At 41.4% G+C, this 21,764-nt stretch overlaps 1 protein-coding gene across 4 annotated transcripts in view; it reads left to right on the top strand.

Annotated features, from left to right (window-relative positions):
- Positions 1-21,764, top strand: part of Marchf8 (membrane associated ring-CH-type finger 8) — a 76,354-nt gene that overhangs the window by 20,112 nt on the left and 34,478 nt on the right. For 3 of the 4 annotated variants that reach the window (XM_028864041.2, XM_037204244.1, XM_037204243.1), the window contains exon 2: positions 16,697-16,873. In XM_028864041.2, coding sequence (XP_028719874.1) covers positions 16,775-16,873 — 99 coding nt within the window. In that variant the 5' untranslated portion in view covers positions 16,697-16,774. Of the gene's footprint in view, positions 1-16,696; positions 16,874-17,844; positions 17,854-21,764 lie in introns of all 4 variants that reach the window. The other variant, XM_037204242.1, reaches the window with a different exon arrangement.

Raw genomic sequence — 21,764 nt, 5'->3', positions numbered from 1 at the left:
AGACCCATTTGGATGAGGACTCAGAGGCTTCTAGTCTGAGGAAACAGGATCAGCTGAGGAATTGGCAAGGTGAGGTGGCTGTGACTTGTTCTGCTTCTCTGATCTTCCAGCATTCACCCCAATACCTGACTCCAGGTTTGTTTTTATTAATAAGACCTTTTAAGATTTGTGCTACAATCATATCCATGTGTAAAGTTTCTTCTATTTATACTGCTTTGTGAGCATTGTGATTCATTAATCTAGATTGAAATCTTTCATCTTTTTATTTTTAAAATTTAAAAAGTACTATCTTATTGTGTGTCTACGGGTGTTTTACCAGCGTGTATGTCTGTGCACCACCTGTGTGCTTGGTGCCCATGGAGGCCAGAAGAGGGTGTTGGGTATTCTGGGGCTGGAGTTACAGATCGTTGTGAGCTGCCTTATGGGTGCTGGGAATTGAACCTGGTTCTCTGGAAAAGCAACCAGTGTTCTTTATTGCTGAGCCATCTTTCTAGCCCCTTATCTTTTTTTGAAAATGCTCAACTTTTATCTTCTTACATGTAACTTAGGTTCTCTGTCTCCTCTGGAATTCAAATAGTCTTCAGGGAGGCCATGCCATTTTATTCTTGTCTGCCTGTCTCTCTTTAATACTTTTCACTTCCTATGAAAAAATTCTTCAAGTATGGTATATACTTTAGTGGCCTTTTAGCTATGTTTAATCTGCTGTTTCAATCATTTGACTTTGTTTTAATCATTCTCAGTGATTTTTAGAACTAGTATTTTGTTCATTTTTTAAATTTTATTGATTGATTGATTGTGTGTATGTGTGCCACATCACATTTGTGGTGGTCAGAGGACAATTTGTGGGAGTCAGTTCTCTCCTTCCATCCATGTGGGTTTGGGGAATGGAACTCCAATTGGTGGCAAGTACCTTAACTTACTGGTATTTTTTCTTTTTCAAGCTGCCCATTTTTGTTGCTTTTTCATTCAATAGTTCTTTTTTATTTAAATGTTTAATATCTCTGAGAATTGAATGTTCTGAGAAAAGTCAAGAATGGTATGTGTAGTTTGTATTTTCTAATGACTCTTTGCATAGAGATTTCTCTTTGAATATGGTAGCTTTTATTTATTTTTTTAAACCCAGGACTTAATCTATAATCATCTAAATGACTTCAAATAGAGACTGTTTGAATTCTGCCAGAAAGTCAAGAGCACTTTTGCTCTGGGTAAAACGAACCACTTAGCAGAGTTCTAGTCCTTAGTTGTATCATGTTCTCTTCCGTGGCTTAAGTACTTACTGTTGGATTTACCGGTCATCTTTCTCATTCTAACCTGATTTTCTGATTCTTCACCCTCACCCCCAACTCCTGTGAGCCGCTCCCCCTGTCAGTTCCCTCTTACGGAGCTCTGAGACACAAACTCCCGGACTCTGGCTTCTCTGCCTGCTTGGGATTCAGTACTCTGCTCTCTGTAGTCAGCTCCTGCCTGTGATGACTTTTAAGCTTTAAATCCAATGCTTTGGCTTCTCCTTTCACACTTTCCCATGTGGTTTTATGTTGCTGGAGAGCTTCTCTCCAGGTTCCCCAAGCCCCGCAGTCCCACAATCCACGTATAAAATAATCACTCAGACGCTTATAATACTTACAAACTGTATGGCCGTGGCAGGCTTCTTGTTAACTGTTCTTTTATCTTAAATTAACCCATTTCTATAAATCTATACCTTGCCACGTGGCTGGTGGCTTACCGGCGTCTTTACATGTTGCTTGTCCTGGCGGTGGCTGCAGTGTCTCTCCTCCTTCTTCGTGTTTCCCCAATTCTCCTCTCTCTTTGTCCCGCCTATACTTCCTTCCTGGTCACTGGCCATCAGTGTTTTATTTATATAGAGTGATATCCACAGCAGTTTTATGTGCTTTTATTTAACCACACTTTTGGTATTTGTAGGATGGAATTAGGGGTAAACACATCTTTAATTTATCATTTCTTTCAGAAGTTTTGTATTTTTTAAATTCTGAACTAACTGCTTAGTGATGTCAGAGATGAGGGTTGTCCTATTTTACAAACTGTCATGCCTGTGAAGTCAGTTCACACAAGTAAATGGATCATTAATTGTCTTCAATTCTCCAGACAAGAATGACCTTATGACTGATAATAAAATTCATTAGTTTAGAGCTGAAATTCAGATGAACTAAAACAGACTGTGCTTTAACAGCTCCTAGCAAAGTGTTCAAAGTAAACTGTGCTGCGATACTCAGGGGTGATGGTCGGTAGAGGCAGACCATCAGGCAAGGCTGAGTCAGAGCTGCCAGGACCAGGAAGGTCCTCCATTCTGAGGCTTCAGGTTCAACACTTCCTGCCTTACCATTTTACACACTCTCGGGGCTCTTCAGGAGGTCTCTGGAGACTAGCCTGGCTAGCTGTGAACTCTGTGCTACAGTCTAGAAAGTGTTAGCATTTAAGGATTACCTGGCCACCCCCTTGGGAACCTTACCAGTAAGCAGGCAGTACCTTGAGGAATACCCAAGAAACTGCCCGCTGCAGGTATATTGGCATGGACACAGAATGCGGGTGTTATGGTCAAGCCACTTGTGAATCTCACAATCCTGTGATGACCTGTATCAGCTTCTGTGGTGCAGTGTTGACTTTAGAAACTACCCAGTATCCCTCCCTCCAGAGCTCAGTGAACATCACAGAAGGGGGCCAGTGAGGAGAGCAGACAGAGTGAGGCGTGGCAGCCAGCCCACCCAGGCACTCACTGCAGCCCTGGTCTTCTGTATGGGACCAGCCCAGGGTTGAGTCGGCAACATCCCCTCATGAATGGGAGGACCAGGAGGCCCACACCTCCCTCCCTGGTCAGAGACTGTTGGCAGTAAGTGGTTGCAGGAGGAGTCATTTCCTGCTGTGGCAGAGGCACTGGTAAGCTGCCCACGCTCCAACAAATAGCCTCCGCTCCTGTGGGGGCGAGAAGTAGCAATTAAACTCAGTGGGCTACACACAAAGAAAGCCCAAGAGTAGGAGGTGTTGTTGAGAAGAAGGGTTTTGGTGGAAGACAGGGGAGTAAGACAGGGAATGGGGAGTCATTAAAAAATAAATTATCTAGCTAGGCCTTTGCTTCACATCAGAGGAGAGAAAATACTTTTGGACTCAGCACTGGGCATTTCAACTTGAAATGCAGCCTTAGAAGAGGACAGGCAGCCCGGGAGTCACTGCTTTGCTGCCTTCAGGACTGCAGATTCAGAAGCGCTCAGGAGAGAAGGGTTGTGATGCTGCAGAACTGCTCAGGGTGCTGGTGGTTTCCTGTGACGACAAGGAGCTTTCGCTTTAAGAGCAGCTGCGAGTTTGGCTACAGTATGAAGTTTTTACAGGTTCTCACCTGTTGTTTACAGAAGAGCAGAATTCTTTCATATTTCAGATCTTTTCTTCCATCTACTTACAGCACGGAAGACTTCATGAAGAGTTGCAGCCCTGTGGTGGAAGGTCTTTAGGAGGTTGCTGATTGGTTGGATTTGCATAGGGGTACAGGGTATTATTGTGCCAGGCAGACACAAATTCACTGCTGATGGGAATGACATTCTTTAGGATAAAAGTATTGTTTTTCTTTGAAATAGATTTTGCTGTATTGTACATGCTGACCAGGAACTTGTGGTCTTCCCGCCTCAGATTCCCAAATTCTGGGTTTATAGGCTTATCCCATTATGCTAACAAAAGTTGTGTTTTGAGAACAGTTGTTGATGCCAAGTATTGTGGGGTGGCTGTGTAGCTTAGGCGTGGGCATAGCCCAGAAGCAGAACAAGTTTGGAGACTGCCTAGTATATGACACGCATCCTGGTGATTACCAACAGTGTGCACCAGTCATGACTGCAGGCTCTGCAGGGCGAGCCCAGTTCCAGAGTGACATTTCCTGTGCTGGGTCCATAGCTTCCTCAAGTGAAGACACTTCTTTAAAGCTGTTTGCATTGAGAGGTCACAGCTTTACTTTTAAAAGATACATTGACTTGAAATGTTTATTTTATTGGAACAAGGTAAGAATTGTTCAAACACAAATGAGGTTCTGTGATACATTCTGTATTAAATTTTACTGGTTTTATCCTGTATTTCTTCCCTTTGGGCCTCAATATTTTCTGCTTTACATATGCTTTACTTCTTTCAAAATGGAAGTTTTATTTCATTATAACATTGTAAATGAAGAAAAACACAGTTTATACAGAAAAGGCAGAGTTCTGTGGTGATTTGGCCCCCACTGCCGAGGCTTCTGCTGCAGTTAGTTGAGGTCTTAAGCACATACCTGTGAGAGTGTGCGTCCCGTCGCAGCCCGCTGACAGCGGGGCAGGACTGAGCGCTGAGAGCCTGTGCTGTGCCAGAATGTAGCCTCTAATGTAGTGCAGACCTCCTGTGTTGGCAGGGCTATGTCAGGACCAGAGCAAGCAGGGTGGTGATTATCACCCATGCTGCTGGGAGGCCTGGCTAGCAGCTGCTGCTTCCCGTGCTGCTGGCTGCCGTTTTGAGGCATTTCTTGAACTAGAGGTACAGCCCTCTCACTTTTTGTGAGGTAATGTGAGTCATGGAGACAATTTGTCCTTTACCTACTGTAGCTAGAGTTTTCCTGCCTTGCCCAGTCAGGACAAATCTTTGTCACCCACCAGTCCCACAGCCGCTCAGACCCAACCAAGTAAACACAGAGACTTATTTTGCTTACAAACTGTATGGCTGTGGCAGGCTTCTTGCTAACTGTTCCTATAGCTTAAATTAATCCATTTTCATAAATCTATACCTTGCCACGCGGCTAGCATCTTTTCATGTTGCTTGTCAGGGTGGCAGCTGGCAGTGACTCCTTCTGCCTTCCTGTTCTTTTATTTCTCCTCTCTGTTAGTCCCGCCTATACTTCCTGCCTAGCCACGGCCAATCAGGTTTTATTTATTGACCAATCAGAGCAATTTGCCATACAGACCATCCCCCAGCACAGCCAAGTGCAGACCATCTCAGACACCTGCACTCAGGCCCGTGGTCCTGATCATCCTCTATGCGGACCTGCTGGGTAAAGCCACGAGGAACCCAAGAACGGGTTCCCACAGGACATACAGAACATCTCAGAACAACCTACTGTGTTCTCACATTGTCTGGATCATAGTTGGACCCCTGCTTTAGAATGGATTGCTCCCTGTCTCTTTACAGTCACTAAGATGTCAGTCCTTTTGTAAGCAGGGTCTCAGTCATGTTCTGAATCTCAGTATCTTTTTGGAGTAGTCTAATTAAGGATTCAAATTGGATCTCATTGGTTCAAAATGATTAAGGGTTCATCTGATACCAAAGCTAATTAAAACTATAGTAATGGGTAGAAAAGTACTATTGATAATTTTTATACATTATGCTAAGTTATTCTTATTAGAATAATTAAAAAATTTGCAAGTATATGTGTACATAATATGTATACACGTATATATGTATGTTCAAATATGTCTGGGCACAGGCATGTACGGGTATGTATGCCCTTGTGTATGTGCATATGAGTTTTTTTTTTTTTTGTGTGTGTGTGTGTGTGTGTATGAGAAGGGGGAGGGGGAGAAGGTTGACTTAGGAGTCTTCCTCCATTGTTTTCTGCCTTCTCACTGAGGCAATGTCTTTTGGTTAAACCCACAGCCAGTATGGCTAATCTAGTTAGCCAGCTTGATCCATGCATCTTCTGTCTTTTCCCAAACTCTGGCATTACAGGTGGTCTGCTGCTCACTCGGCATCTACATGGGTCAAATGGAATCAAACTCTGGTCCTCACACTTAGAGGGAAAGCTCTTTTTGTTCTATTGAGCTGTCTCTGGAGCCCATTACCAGACTCATAGCTCAGTCCATCTCCTTTTCTTCTCCTCATTAGTATGAAAATTATTAAAGCTGCTAAGTAGATTTACCTGAAGGATGTGGAAAGAAGATTGGTCAAGGACTTGGTCTGTTAGCTTGTGTCCACGGGGCACAGGTGCTAGGATTATAGGCACGTGTACCATGCTTGGTTTTTATGCAGTCTTGGGGATCAAACCCTGGGCCTCGGGTGTGCTCGCTTGGTAAATAAGCACTTGGCTCACTAGGCTGTGTCCCCAGCCCTGGTCCTTCTCTTCCTCCCTCATTTGTTTTCTTCTTTTACTCCAGAGTTGACTTTTCCAGCTGTGCTTCACTGTGTCTCTCATGTTGTTTGACAGCACAGCTGGACGTAGACTTCCATGGTGAATAGTCTTAGCCTTTGGAAGATGTTTGTGTTTTGCCCCGCAGTGGGGAGGTCTGATTTCATTTTGACTTAGAGCCCTTTGCAATGTAACATTTGTCTCCTATAGGGAGATTTCTCTTTGTCTTAAATCTTAGAACTTTTGATAATACTTGGGATGAGGACTTTTTACTGTTTAATTCATTGCACCGGGTACTTAGTGGCCTTCCAGTCTGGGACTGGTCTCTTTTGTCTTCAGGTTTCTTGAATTGTTCCTGGTTGTTCTGGTGGAACTACACATACTTTCATGGTCACAAATCCTTTTGTCTACTCTCTCATTTTCAACTTTTTTTTTTTTTGGTCCACGACTAAAAAGAAGATTACTGAAGCAAAAAGCACTTGAAATTCTCTACTGACATTGGATTTGTTTGTTTGTGCATAGCACCATCTAGCTATGTCAACCACTCATTCTATGCATTTTCCTTGGGGAGCCGATATGAAACTATGTATTAGGAAGGAGATGATAAATATGCAGGGAGAAGCCTGGCTGACAGAGAAGCTCCTTAGTGGCCAAGTGAGAAGAGGGCCAGATAGCCAGCCAGGTACCTTCCCAGTGCTCGGGAGCTTTTCTTTTGTATCACGTTCGGTAATGTCATGAGAAGATTGGAGCCTGGTAGATGAAGCTGAGGAACTTGACAGGAAATATTGTTGACACACCAAAAGTGCCTGATCCCGTGGTCAGATCCTAGGCATCTCAGCCTTTCCTGGATTTTCTCTGTCGTAAGAGAATGATCTGCTTTTCTCTGGTGAAAAGCAGTCTTGTGGACTATATTGGGATATTTCTTTTATGACTGTGACTGAAAGGAAAATATATTTACTAATAGCCCTTGTTTATTATTTTCTGTTGTAAAAGATTATGGTTCCTGCCACAGACATATTTGTAGCATAGCCCAGGGACACACATAAGGGGTGGGGGGAAGCTGTGTGGATAATAGATAGCTTTGTAAGCACTGGCCAAATGCTCAGATTTGTTAGCAGCAGACAAGTAAGTACCAACCTTCCCTTGTCTGCCTTGTTATAATGCCCGGGTCTCCCTGTTAGTAGAGTTCATAGCCATTATTGCAGTTACATTTTGTGAGAAGTATGCTGACTGACTTCCCTTGGAAATAGTATGGCATAAAAATAATAATAAAACTAGTCTTACTGTGTGTAAAATATAAAATACAGTCTTTATAATATTGGCCTTGAGGATGAAAGCAAGAGGGAATAGTCTCATGCAGAAAGGCAAACTGTTTTTTTGATGCACATTACTGTTTTAAGGGAAAACAATGCAAAATATTAGAAGAAAGGCTAAACACTGAGGAAGAACAGAAAGCAAACCCTGACTGGCTGTGAACATCTGCATCCCGAGAATGTGGCCTTTTCTTTATTTCTGTAGGAAAGTGAGTCGAGTTCTGAGAGGCTGCCACAAGTCTTTCTCACAGAACATGGGCCTTCTTGTAGTTGCTTGTCCTCACGGATGACTTTCTGTGCCAGCCTGTCTACCAAAGCTTAGACTTTAAGAATATATTTTAAATGTAAAACTAATTTATTACTAAAAGTGTAGAAGACAAAGGAAAATCATTTATATTGTTGCATCATTTAACTGCTGTTGGCATTTCATGACTTCCTGTTTTTTTTTTCCCTGAATGAATATCTACATGGCTGTTACTGTAATTTGTAATTTTTATATTGTGTTTAATATAACTGTGCTTCTCTATTTCATATAACGATGCCTTAGTTGGGGTTTCTAGTGCTTTGAAGAGATACCTCTTAAGAAGGAAAACATATAAAGGTTTTCCTTAGTTGTGGAGGCAAATTTCATAACTTGTTTCTTCTATCCTTAAGCCAGAGCCATGTGGCTGAAGCTGCCAAGTTCTGCTGCTGGGGCTGGAACATGGTCCCCTTGTTTAGTCACATCTTCTCCAGCTTTTTGTTTTTGATGGTTACCTTTACTGCCTACGCTTGGCTGTCCTTGAACTTGCTCTGTAGACCATGCGGCTCAAACTCAGAGATCTGCCAGCTTCTGCCTTCTGATTGCTGGGATTAAAGACATGCATCATCACACCTGGCTCTAAGCTTTTCTTTGTTTTTCACAAATTGGAAACTTAGTTGAGTAGGATCTTGCCCTCAGATCTCTACTCCGTTTATTCCATTTTTTAATCTGTTTATCACCTTGAACAGAGGATTTAACTCTATTCCACTTCCTCAAGCCCCTTTTCTCAATCTGTAATTTTGTATTTTTATTTGCTCAGCTTGTTCATTTTCATCATAAATCTCCATCAGAGTTAACACTGATAACCACACGACAGAATCTATACTAGGCTGTTTTGAGATTTCTTCTGCTTTTGCCTCAGGCAGACTCTCCAGACAAGGGCAAAAAGCAGCCACATTCTTCAAAATATCACAAGACCAGTCTCTAGGCCACGTACTAATATTCTCTTCCTCTGAAACCTCTTGATCCAGCCCCCCACAGTTCAAATAACTTTTAGTATTACTGTCTTCCATGTTTCTACTAATATGGCCCATTGTGCAGCACTTAAAGCATTGAACTGTTTTTCTAATTCAAAATCTATATTCCTTCAAACAAAAGCATGGTCAGGCCTATCACAACAATACCCTAGTTCCTGGTACCAACAACTTCTGTTTTAGTTAGTTTTTTATTGCTGTGAGAGACACCATGACCACAACAACTCTTACAAAGAAAAACATTTAATTGAGGTGGCAACTTACAGTTTCAGAGATTTAGTCCATTTTCATCATGGAGGGGAGCTTGATGGAGTGCAGCCAGACATGGTGCAGGCAGATGTGGTGCCGGAGAAAGAGCTGCTACATGTTGATATGCAGGCAACAGGAAGTGGACCATGACACTGGCAGTAGCTTGAGCATAGGAGACCTCAAAGCCCACCCCTACAGTGCCACACTTCCTCCAGCAAGGCCATTTCTACTCCTGACAGTGCCACTCCTGGGGGCCATTTTCTTTCAAACCACCACAAGTGACTACATCGTATTCCATTGGTCCTATAGCATCACAGTTTACTTAACAAGTTGTCTTAATTTGGGGGAAATTAGGGGTTCTTTTCTTTGTTTTAAGAAATGCTACCTTGAAAAGTCTTTGAGACTGAAGACTTTTGCATGTTCTCTAGCTCTCAGCTAGCTGACCTGTGAGCTGGCTTATTCCCGTCTACCTCCTGTCTGGTTGTAGGAGGGCTAGGATTACAGGTGCTCGCTTGCTACTGCACCTGACCTTCCCTGTTTTCAAAGCCCCGGACTTGGGCCCTTGGGTTTGCACTGCTGCAAACACTGTCACCTGTGGAGCCATTTTCGTGGCCTAAATTTTGCTGTATTTTTGTAGAATCTTATTAAAGAAAAATACAACTGCATGAGCTCTTGCCTTCCCTTGTTCCTTTGATGTCTTGGTCCATGCTTTAGTTCACCAGCCGTGTCCCCAGAAATGAAGCATCTCTTCTGAAACCTGGCCCCCTGTCTGTGAGGGCTTTGGTTTTTCTCAGAAATTTATTTGGCTGGACATTGTGGCAGAATCCTGTAACTAGAAACCCTTCTAAGACAGAGGCAGGAGAATTGCTGCAAGTTTGAGGCCTACCTGGTCATGGTTTCATAATAAAACCCTGTCTCAAAACACAGGAAAAAAAAACTTTCTATTCATATGTGTAAAAATATTTCTGTCCTATGTAACACACATTTTTCACATTTTGTTTTGTGTATTTAAGTAGAGTCAAATCAACAAACCTTTGTACTTTATAACTTTAAAAAATGCTAATTCTAGGTTTAGAAAGACACTCTTTAATTGAGTTCCTTAATAAATCCATTTGTAATGGAATTTCATTCTTGCTCTCTGTGTGCATCTATTTACATTTAATTTTTATATCCATCAGAATATATGCACTTAGTCACACTTATTTACTTACTTGGGAGAGGCCATGCACAGGGTTGTGTGTACGTCAGAGGACAGCTTGGGTAGTGGGTTCTCTTCTTCTATCACATAAGTTCTGGGATTGAATTCAGGCTGGTCAGCTTGGCAGCGAGTGTCTGAACCTACAGTCATCTCGCCAGTCTGTACCAGAATTTATTTTGATGAATAAAGTGTGTGAGTATTGATTTAAAACATTCCCCTTCTGGATTACCAAGCTATCCCAACTCCAGTCATTGAGTAGTGTGGTCCTCGCTGTAGTTTTAGGCCGATGCTGTGTTGACTAGTGCACTCCTCCATACGGTTCAGTCTCAGGGGTTGAAAAATCGTGTTCCTCTTCCTTGTTTTTCCCTGATAATTGTCTTATAATATTTAAATATTTTATAGAATATATCGTATTGCTTCTTTCTCAACTTTTTTATTCATTTATATTGTTTTTTATGTATGAATTTATGATAATTTTTTCATGTGAAGTCTGTCTTTGACTTTGATTTGGTTACATTAAATATATGTTTTAACTTAAGAGTATATTTTATTATATTTCAGTAATAAAATATACCCCAAAGTCCCTGATTTTTATTGAAAATTCTTAATTTACTTTCACATTGTTTATCTCTTTTTGTTTGTTTTGTTGATGTACAAGGTAAGTAATATTTATGTATATATATTTTATAGTAGAATACATTACTGATTTTTATTTTTATATGTTTCTCTGGCTGACAAACTCATTGTGTAGCCAAGGATGACCTTGAGTTTCTGGTTCTCCTGTTTCTACCTCCTAAATACTGGGATTATAGACATGCACCACTCTACCTGGTCTCTGTGCTACTGAAAAGAAACCCATGGATTTGTGTGTGCTGTGTGAACATGTCCACTGAATTACATTACTGTCAACCCAGCCTACATTATGATTTTTGTATGAATGTTTATATCTTTAATTGGTATCAGTAATTCTTAGAAAATTCCTTTTTTAGTAGTTAAAATACATGCTTTGCTGTGTAACGTTTTGGTTTAGATAGGTTTTTTTAATACATATTAATATAATATATAATAATAATATATACGTGTATATTATCAATGATTTTTCTTTGCTTCTTTTTAAAAGTCTTCAAGGTTTTGTATTGATGGTGACTTCTATATTTGTATGTAGCATTTGATAACATGAATGTGTGCCTCTGCAGATGTGTCTTAGAAGACAAATTTATACCTATGTGTTCCATATCATGGAACTGCCGGTGATTCTCAGTCTGCATTGTGAACATATCTCTGGTTTCTCATAGGCATGCGAGGTTTAGTGTCTCTGCACTTGGACTCCTGTTCTGTGCATCTCTTTCTGGATTCTTAGAATTGAAGGAATGGAGTAGGGTGCTGCTGGAACCTGGTATCTTGAGACAAGGGTGATCTTTCTTGGGGTGAAGGTCAGGGGGCCTGAAACTAGCATTCCTGTCTTCTGACTTCCATGTTATTTTTATTTGTTTGTAGCATTGTTGTTCGAATGAACAGAATCTTTCATTTATCTTAACTGTCTATAAAGTACAGAGAATAGTTAGATTGCTGAGCCATGCTGGGTGTTTTCCTGATCAGGCCTTCTTCCTGGTACTGTAGGCCAGACATTGGTGTTCTTGCTTTTCTGTCTAGAGGTCATCAATAGATGTCAGAAGGATTGGAGGGCCCAGTTTTATAAATCTGGAACTGAAGAAGAGAGGGACATAAACCAGTGCTAGAAAGACAGAGTGTGCCAACAGGTAGATGGGAAAGCCTGCTGGTAAATGTCCTGCTTAGAGCCCTTGAAAACACTTATTTGATCTTCATATTAACCTTTCAAACTTATGAGAGGTTATTACCTTTATCTTTCATAGACAGGAAATAACAGTTTAGAAGTTGCCTAACCTCACACAGTTGATAGCAGGACTTGAACTTTGATTTCTGATTGCTACTTTTGTACCCTTTCTCTTGTCCTGCTTAGAGGTGGGAGGGTAAGAGAGAAGTGTCTATCTCCAGGCCCTCTGGAAAAATTAAGGAGATGTAGCACAAAGGAAAAATTAAATTTTAATTCACTTATTTCCATTTAAAAATATCTTTATTTAGATGGTTTAGATGCATTACAACTCACCCACTTAAATGGATGTAGTTCTAAAGCTTTCTTGCTCGTGTATTGTGTGACATCACCATAGGCACTTTTAGATCATGTTCATTACTCTAAAGAGAAGTCCTTTTAAGCAGTCACCCCTTATATTTTCCCATTTTCACCTCAACATCCAGCTGCTACTTTGTCTATATAGATTTACCTACTCTGGACATTTCATGCAAATGTTATCAAATATTAGATGGTCCTAGCTTCTTTCACTTAATATTTTTTCAAAGTTCATTCATACTTTTTTATTGATGAATATGGTTCAAGTGAATGGATATACATTATATTTATTTACTTTGAAGTTGATACAGTTTTGGTTTGATTCTACTTTTTTTTCTTATGGATAATGCAGTATAAATACACATGAATAAATTTAGGGGCAGTGTTCATGCATAGGGTAGATACTTTAATTTGTTTTGGATGTGTGTGCCCTAGAAGTTAAATTGCTGGGTTCTCTGGTAACATGTCTGTTATCTTGAGGAAGAAGTAAGCTTTTTCAAAGCAACCAGTTATATTCCCATCACCAATGTACAAAGGGGTTAGTTTCACCATGTTCTTACCAACACTTGTTCATATATCTTTGGTTAGGAACATAAATGGTCCCTTATGGCTTTGGTTTACACTTTCCTGACAGCTGATGATTTCAAGTAGCCATTTCTCACTGGATTCTTGTCTTTTTGTTATTACGTTGTGAGAAGTCTGTGTTTTCTAGATATAGGGTTCTTGCTAGATGCATGACTGACAAACATTTTCTTTAATTTTGTTGTTGTTCCTCCCTCCCTCCCTCCCCCTCTCTCCCTCCCTCTCTCCCTCCCTCCCTCCCTCCCTCCCTCCCTCCCTCCCTCCCTCCCTCCCTCTCTGTTTTATTTCTTAGAGAAAAGGTCTCACTGTGTATAGCACATGCTGTTCCCCTGATCCCCTGACTCTCTTCTGAGTTCTGGGATTCAGACTGCCGTGTGCGTGTGTGTGTGCGTGTGCGTGTGTGTGTGCTGGATGTCAAACCCAGGGCCTTGAACTTACTATGCAAGCACGGTGCTGTTGAGCTACATGTTCAGCTCCACTTTTCACTTTTATCATGACTTTTGAAACACATACATAATGAAATTATTTTATTGATTTCTAATTTTTCTTTTGTTTCTTAGTGTGAGGAAGGGATCCAGATTTATTTATTTATTTATTTATTTATTTATTTATTTATTTATTTATTTATTTATTTATTTTTTTCATGTGGCTGTCCAGTTGTCCTGGAACTTGTTGAACAATGTCTTCTTGCCCTGTAGAATCATGTTGTTAGGAAAGTTATTTGACTATAGATAGCTGAGTTTATTTCTCAACTCTGCACTTCTGTTCTCTATATATCTGTCTGGACAGATGTCCAAATCTGTCTTGATTACTGAGCCTGTGGAGTAAGTTTTGAAACTGAGAAGTCCTTGAACTCTGGTCTTCAAGCCTTCTTTAGCAGATCTGAGTCTCTTGAGTTTCCATTTTCATTTTGGAATCAGCTTGTCGAATCTGTGCCAAACAGGGATTACTTCGATTCTTTAGATCAGTTTGAAGAGAACAACCCCCAACACACACACACACACACACACACACACACACACACACACACACACACACTTTTAAGGTGGTAGAGATCAAACCCATTATCTTGTTAATGTTACACAAGCATTCTACCACTGAGCTACATCCCAGCCTGTGAGAGTTATAATCCTGACTAGTGAACTCTCCTGATCATCAACTTGGCATTTCTTCCTGACTCAAACCTTAGGAGTCTAGTTCCTCTAGATATAGATGTTCATTTTAGCTGGCTTTAATTTATATCAGTGAAATTGAAGTCCTCATCTAGATGACCAGGCACATTGCCAAGTCTAAAGGTTCTTCATTAAAGATGGACTGAATTAATATAAAATAGATAACTGTCATATATTTTCTTTCATATGAACCTTCATGTACATAGAGGCAGTGTCTGTTTGTTGGTTCGTTTGTAAATGAATGCTTATCTCAAATAGTGTTCCTTCTGGCAAACTTCCATTACCTGGAGGTAGGTACATGTCAGAAGAGCAGCTGGAATGACCATAAGGAGGGGCCCATCAGAGCTGCAAACATTCTGACTCTCTTGGTTTCTCTTTGGTATATATAGTCTTTCCCAGGCCTGTCATGGACATGTACCAATGATGTAATAATGGTGATTATATCAGAAGCACCTCAGGTAGCTACTGGCATGATAGGTAGTGGGGCTTTGGGCACGGCCAGTTTGACTACTTATTCCAAGAAACCACATGGAATTCATCATCTTTGACAAAAGACTTTAATGCATTAGTGATGAAGACACTGTTCACTACTATTGTGATATTCCAGAGTGTAAGCAACTCAACAGTAAGTGTGTGCCTCTTGGTGTGGGATAATGTGTTTAGATATAACCATGCAGAACATTTGTAGGGTACAAGGTTCCCTCTCTAGCAGTTTCATCAGAAAATGAAGAAGAAGAAGAGGGGATGTGTGGTGTGTAGACACTGTCACCCCTATCTTCTTGTTTTTTGATTCTTAGTCACTTGCCTATTATAAAATGAGACTTTCTAAAATAATATTCTTGTGGCTCATTTTCATGTGAGTGTTGGTCTGTAGCCATTCCTCCTTCCTTCCTGTTGCTTTATGATTTGATCAGTGTGCAGGAATCTGTGCGTGAGTCCTGGTGATCTTCTGCCTCATTAGTGAGACTGTCAGGGTTGAGACCAGCCCCACAGACACAGTTGTTCCAGCGCAGAGTTTTGAGAGAGCTGGAGCAGATGTTTTTCAAACGTGGTTTAGGGTGCTCTAGCCCTTTGTTTACCTTCCCTACTTACCACCACATTACACATGGTTTACAAGTGAAGGCCCCCAAATTAGAAGCATATTCTTTTAAGGCTTTATCCTGTTAACATTCAAACGGCATCATGAAACCTAACTACTGTAAACATGGATAGTTTGTATAGGGCTGTTTCTGTGGAGGCATCAAGGAAAGCGAATAGGGAGGAAAGATTTGATTATTAGCAATGAGAGAGTATAGATAAAAACCAAGTGTACCTGGTCACATAAGACAGCTTATATAGACATCAAAAAGGCAGCCTTCTCAGGGTATCAAGAATGTCCCTGATTACCTACATCCTCCCTGAGAAACCCTTTTTGAACTGTAAGTCATGGGCCAAATCTATCCTGCCACCTGTTTCTGCAAATACATTTCTGTTGGTATACAATGCTGTGTTTATTTTGTTTTCTCATAACAAAATATACCCAAGATTGGTGTGTGTGTGTGTGTGTGTGTGTGTATGTGTGTGTGTGTGTGTTTAATATGTGTTTAAAAACACACACATATATATGTTTAGTTAGGTCACAGTTCTGGAGATCCATGTGTAGGGTATCGGCACTGACTTCTGGTGAGGGCCTCTTGCTGCATTGTTACAGGCTAGATGCTATCACAGGGTTGGAAAGGGAAATAGTGGGGAAGGAAAGAAAAAATGGTGGGGAGAGGAAGCAGGAGAGCTGGAAGCTTTGTAACAACTGTTCCTGGGGCTCCTTCTGCAAAACACTTCTCCGTCCTACTTACGCCATAGCTCTTCACAGTGTTAGGAACTAACTCCTGTTACACGGAGTACCAAACTGCAGCAGGTGATCCTTTAGTGGACAGAACATATCTAAATGATAACATGTAACCATTCTTATTTATTTACCCATTGTCAATGGTTGCTTTCACACTACACAGTGGAGTTAAGTAACTAGAACAGATTTGGCCTACCATGCCTGAAATATTTATCTTGCTCTTTATAGGAAAAGTTGGCCAACAGCTGGTTTGGAGAGTCTAGACTTGTGGAAGGTTATGCATAAACCAGAGATACTTTGAATTTCAGCAGTCTTGCCATTATATGAATTTGAGGCAAACTTTACCACAGAATTATAATCCGACTCAAGGACAGCATTGGTGAATTTGCTTTGTGTGTGTATCTAATGTTTGCTTTAAATTTTGCTTTGTTTATAAAGGATCTTATTATGTAGCTCAGGCTAGTTTCAAACTTGCAGTCCTCCTGCCAAGGGCATTAGTTTTAAGGAAAAATTACTATATCAGGATGCATGAGACTTAGGTTTGATCCTCAAGGAAACATACATACACAGGAATACTTGCTCATGAGCAAAAGTTTAACTTTGAAAATAATATAATGAGACATTGCTGAAGACTAATCTGTGGCTATTCACAGACCTGATTCCCTAGCTTCCTTCAGGTACTATCATTTTATTATAAGAAACAAATGTTACGATTTTTCTCCATTCATTTTCTATTTGTTTTGCAGACCGAGTATTTGCCAGCATAACTTACTCAAATATAACGCAGGACTAGTCTTACTGTTGGAAATCAGGTAACTTAGCTCAGTTGTATTTCTTTTCATTTCTCTCAGCTTGAAGTCAATGGCCCAAAATGACTCTGCTAGTGGAGACTCACTTCCGTAAGGAGGAAGACCAGGTCAGAGGCTGGGATGAGCATGCCACTGCACCAGATCTCTGCCATCCCTTCTCAGGACGCCACTGCCGCTAGAGTCTACAGAAGCAAGACCAAAGATAAGGAGCGGGAGCAGGTAACTGGAGAACTCCTTCAAGTGCCTTCCTGGGGGTGTTCTCTCCTGGTAGCTGTGGCAGATACTGGCTGAGCAGCCTCCTGAGGAAGGAAGGAAGAGAGCTGTTCTGTTTCCATTTGAGGGCAGATGTTTGGCAGTGAGGAAGGCATGGTGGCGGGAGCAGGAGGTGGCAGGAGCAGGGGTGGTGGGAGCAGGAGGTGGCAGGAGCAGGAGGTGGCTGGTCACATTGGATCCAGTCAGGAAGCAGAGAGAATACGGTACTTGGCTCACTTCCTCCTCCTTATTCTTAGGTTGGGTGTCCCACCTGGGTTAACTCTATCTGTAAACTTCACCTACACACGATAGCATATTCTAGATTATTCTAGATCCAATTAAGTTTACAATCAGTACTAACTGCCATCACAAATATATTGTTTGAGTAGTTTTCATATTTAATTTATTATTTTACATGTGTAGAATTTGTATGGGGGTGTGAGCATATTGTGACCCACAAGTGGAGGCCAGCCAGAGTACAACTTTGGAGAGTTGATGATCTTCCCCTGTGGATCCTGGAAAATTATCTCAGGCTGTCAAGCTTGGTGACAGTTACCTTTATCCCCTGAGTCAACTCAGCAGCCTCAACCATTATAATTCTTTTTACTAAAATTCCACTAACTATGATCTAGAATGATACCTGAGCTCTGAAGGGCTGGTTTCTCTGCAGATGAGCACATCTGGCTGGGCTCAGAGGAGACTGTCTTCTGCTGGGTTCTGGCTTCTGAGGCTTTGGCATGGGCTTATCAGCTTCTTAGTGGTTCTGTCTTTTACATTCTTAAGATGAAGTTCTTTAGATTCATAAAACAAGGTGCGGTGTATAAATGTATTTGAACAAAACTTTAGGAGCATTGACTGCATTAAAAGAGGTCATTTTAATCAGCCTGTCTCTTTTTCATGCTGCTGCTGATCTGGCTGAACACTTAAACAAACATCAGTTGGATAAGGTGAGCGATGGAGGAATTTCAGGACTAATCTAAACCCAAAGGGTCAGGAAGAGCTTTCTGTAGAAAACTGGGATTGTGTGGAGATCTGTAGTTAAAGAAAAAGGAGAAGCCGAGGGACTCAGGTTGAGGAAATGCACAAAGTGAACCCCAAATCTGATGCAGTTTGTGATCAAGAAAGAGAAGCCTGGCAGAGGTTCTGGGAGCTACAATGATAAGGTCTTTATCTCAGGTAATAACCCAAGGTGACTTTGTACAGTCTCTCTATAGCATGCACTGCATGGGCCTGTATCTGCTACTGTGTGGAGGGCTAATGACTTGTACCCAGTTACACTATCTGTGGATGAAGACCCGCCTCACTTTGAGTGTATGCGGACTGCTGGGAATATTTTGTAATCGTAAAGGGTTTTCTTGCTATCACTTACTAGTGAGTAAACAATCTTTTAAGAGAACTGCTGCTTTTTAGGTTTGTTTTGGTTTTTGAGACAGGATCTCACTATGTAGCTCTGCCTGTCCTGGGACTCATTGTGTAACCCGAACTGGCCTTGAACTCACAGAGATTCATCTGCCTCTTGAGAGCAGAGTTTAAGGACATGAGGCACCATGGTGCTTTGTAGGTTTTTGTAGACACTAATCCATGACTTCTCAGCTTTCAGTCTCTTTTTGGAAACCTAGTTGCTTCATTTCCAAAGAAATTATTTTAATCTTAACTGTTTTAGAGAATGGTGTTTTGTTTTTTGTTTTTGTTTTTTTTTTGGTTTTTCGAGACAGGGTTTCTCTGTGTAGCTTTGTGCCTTTCCTGGAACTCGCTCTGCAGAGCAGGCTGGCCTCGGACTCACAGAGATCTGCATGGCTCTGCCTCCCAAGTGCTGGGATTAAAGGCGTGCGCCACCACCGCCCGGCATTTCTTTTCATCTTAACATTAATAATATCTTACTTTTAGGCCTATCTTGAAGCAACCTTGTGAACCTTGTGTACACTGAAGCGTGTGGTTATTAATGCATATGTCGTTTAAAAGTCTAATAGACAATTTTATAATTGGTCTCCAAGTCAGTGTTTGAAAATACACATTGTTTTTCGGTTGTTGTAAGTTACTTTCCACTTTAGGACAGTATCCGTTTTCCTGTCATAATGAGTTAGGGTTCTAGGGCCCACAATAAGTATCTTTTCCAAATGAGGGAGAAAATGTTAGTCCAGGGAAAGAGATGCTTCCCTGGATTCCCAGGAAGAGCTAATTCCCAGCATTGTAGGCTGAGTCTACCCTGATCAGGAGCGACCAGGAGGCAATGAATCATGAAGGTTCAATTGCTGCGTCTAGCAGTAAACATTGCCACTGTCTTTGTTATGTCTAAACAAGCAAACACCTCTAATGTCATTAACACTGCCACTTAAAAACTGTCGGCTCTGGCTTTCTGGAGCCCATTACCTGTGGTCGGACACCTTGCTCACCCTTGAGAAGCGGGGAGGGGCTGGGTCTTGCCTCAACTGAATGCCAGGCTTTGCTGTCCCCCCTTGGGAGAACTTACCCTTTTGGAGGGAGGGATGAGGGGTGAGTTGGAGGGGAGGTTAGGCAGGGGTGGGGGAGCAGGAGGAGGAATGAGAGAGGGATCTGTGGTTGGTATGTGAAATGAATTAAAAAAAAAAAAAAACCTGTTGGCTCTGGAAAAAATACCACCCACTTTATTTTATTGCGACAGGTTTTAATATGCACTCTCTCTGTAGCCTAGGCTAGCCCCAAACTCAGTACTCTTCTCTTGGCCACCTGAGTGTTAGGATCCCAGGTGTGTGCCACTGCTCCTGTCTTATGCTTCATTTTTGTCAAGGTTGGACACTGCATGTTCTGCCTCTCTGTCCCCATGCTTCGTGTGTTATCAAAGCTGTAGGAATGGATGCATTACAGTAGAGGACTGAATCACCTGGAACCCAATTTGTAAGATTATCCAGAAAATACACTTTCACTTTCTACCCTGAAGGAACTAGTCCGCATCATTGTATTCCTGAAAGTATCAGAAAGATTATCTGTGGTCAGCTTGTATTTAGACAGCTATGTAGAAAGCAAAAGGAACTTTTCATATTTCTAAAGAATTCTATTTCAGTCACCATTGATATCTTCATCTTCCTTTTGAGGTCAACAGAGGGATTTTATCATGAAATATCCAAGTGATAGTTATCTAAACAAATTTCAGTTTGCTCTGAAGGTATGTAAATGGAAAAAATTTAATACAAGGATGTAGATGCTTTATATATACTTATATACATAAAGTTTATAAATATGTAATGCTGTGTTCATCTGTACCTGGCATCTGGAACAAGAGCCTCACAGTTGAACAGGTCATAGCAGTATTCTGAAGCAAATCCATTGTACTTTACCTCTTAATTATTGTTACCTTCATGTACTGAATAAATCATGAAAACCTAACGAAAGAACTGGTAGAAAATCCGAGCTTTAATATTGCAGACTCTCGTTTCCAGTTCAGTGCCTGGGACCTGCTTTGTGTCTTCAGAGCAGCCTGTTTTCAGGGCCTCCTCAGGGTGTGCCCGGGTGCTGGTCCACTCCTTCTCTCAGCTTCCTTTCCCTCCCTCTCACCCTCCTTCCTGTCCTTTCCTGTTTCCATTTCTTCCTTCCTTTTACCCCTTCTGGTTTTTTCCCCTCTCCTCACATTCCTTCCATTTCAGTCTCCAAAGTTGAGGATATCGAACATGCACTAGCTACCACACCTGGCCAGCCTACTATTTTCAGACATTGTGTGTGTGTGTGTTTCCTTAACTATTCAGGATCCAAGTCTCTCATCAAAGCAGTCTCTAGCTTTCTCTTATTTGCAGCCCCACTGTTTACTCAAAGGAACTGTAGTTTTATTTTGCAGGATAAAAATTCCTTCTTCTGAATGGCCCACAGAATCAACTAACCAGGGCTCATAGGGGCTCACAGAGACAGAACCAACAATCAGGGAGCCTGTATGGGTCTGACTTAGGCACTCTGCATATATGTTGTGTTTATGAGACTTGATGTTCTTGTGGGACTCCTAGCAGTGGGAACAGGGGTCTCTGGCCATTTGTCTGCTTTGGGGACCCTTTTCCTCCTACTGCACTGCCTCTTCCAGCCTTAATGGGAGGGGAGGTACCTCGTCTTGTTGTAACTTGATATGTTGTGTTTGGTTGGTACCCCTGGGAAGCCTGCCCTTTTCTGGGGGGAAACAGGAGGAGAGGTTCTGGGGGAGAATGGAGGTGTGTGTGGGGAGAGGATGTGAGGAGAGGAGGGGGGGAATTGCTGTCGGGGTGTAATATATAAGATAATAATAATAATAACAATAAACATACATCCCTAAAAATGCTTCTTTTGCATATTACAACTTTGTGTGTCAGTGTTTAGCCTACTCTCTTATTCTTAGCTTCTCTATAGAGGCATAATTAAATGAAGAGATGAATATACATCTTAAATACTTGATTAACTCACTGTCAGTTAATGTGTCAATACCTCTGGTATCATTCATGTGGCTCCTTGAGTCAGTATTTATCTTTCCTGTGAGAATATCAGAGCATTAATGTTTGCCTCAGGACAGTTTCTGCTGCTGTAACAGAATACCTGAGGCTAGGTAAGTTATAAAGAGGTTTACAGTTCTGGAGGCTGCACAGCTTCTGGTAAGGACCTCTTCATGTCCCATGCATAGCAGAGGACAGGAGGGTGTGAACCAAGAGAGGAGAGTACAGAGGAGGTGGGATTCTGTAACAGCCACTTCCCATAATAAATAACCAAAGCACTTTCCTAGAAACCACGTTCATCCTTTTGTGATGACGGATCCTTCATAACTATACTTCTTAAAGGCCCACCCCCTTTCTGTACTTTTACAGGGGACCATACCTTAATACAAGTTTTAGTGGAGCCAATCCTGTTCACACCATAGTAGCATTTCTCA

The sequence above is a fragment of the Peromyscus leucopus genome, chromosome 3 (assembly GCF_004664715.2).
Source record: "Peromyscus leucopus breed LL Stock chromosome 3, UCI_PerLeu_2.1, whole genome shotgun sequence".
NCBI classification, from domain to species: Eukaryota; Metazoa; Chordata; class Mammalia; order Rodentia; family Cricetidae; genus Peromyscus; species Peromyscus leucopus.
This window is presented reverse-complemented; position numbering and strand designations above follow the sequence as displayed.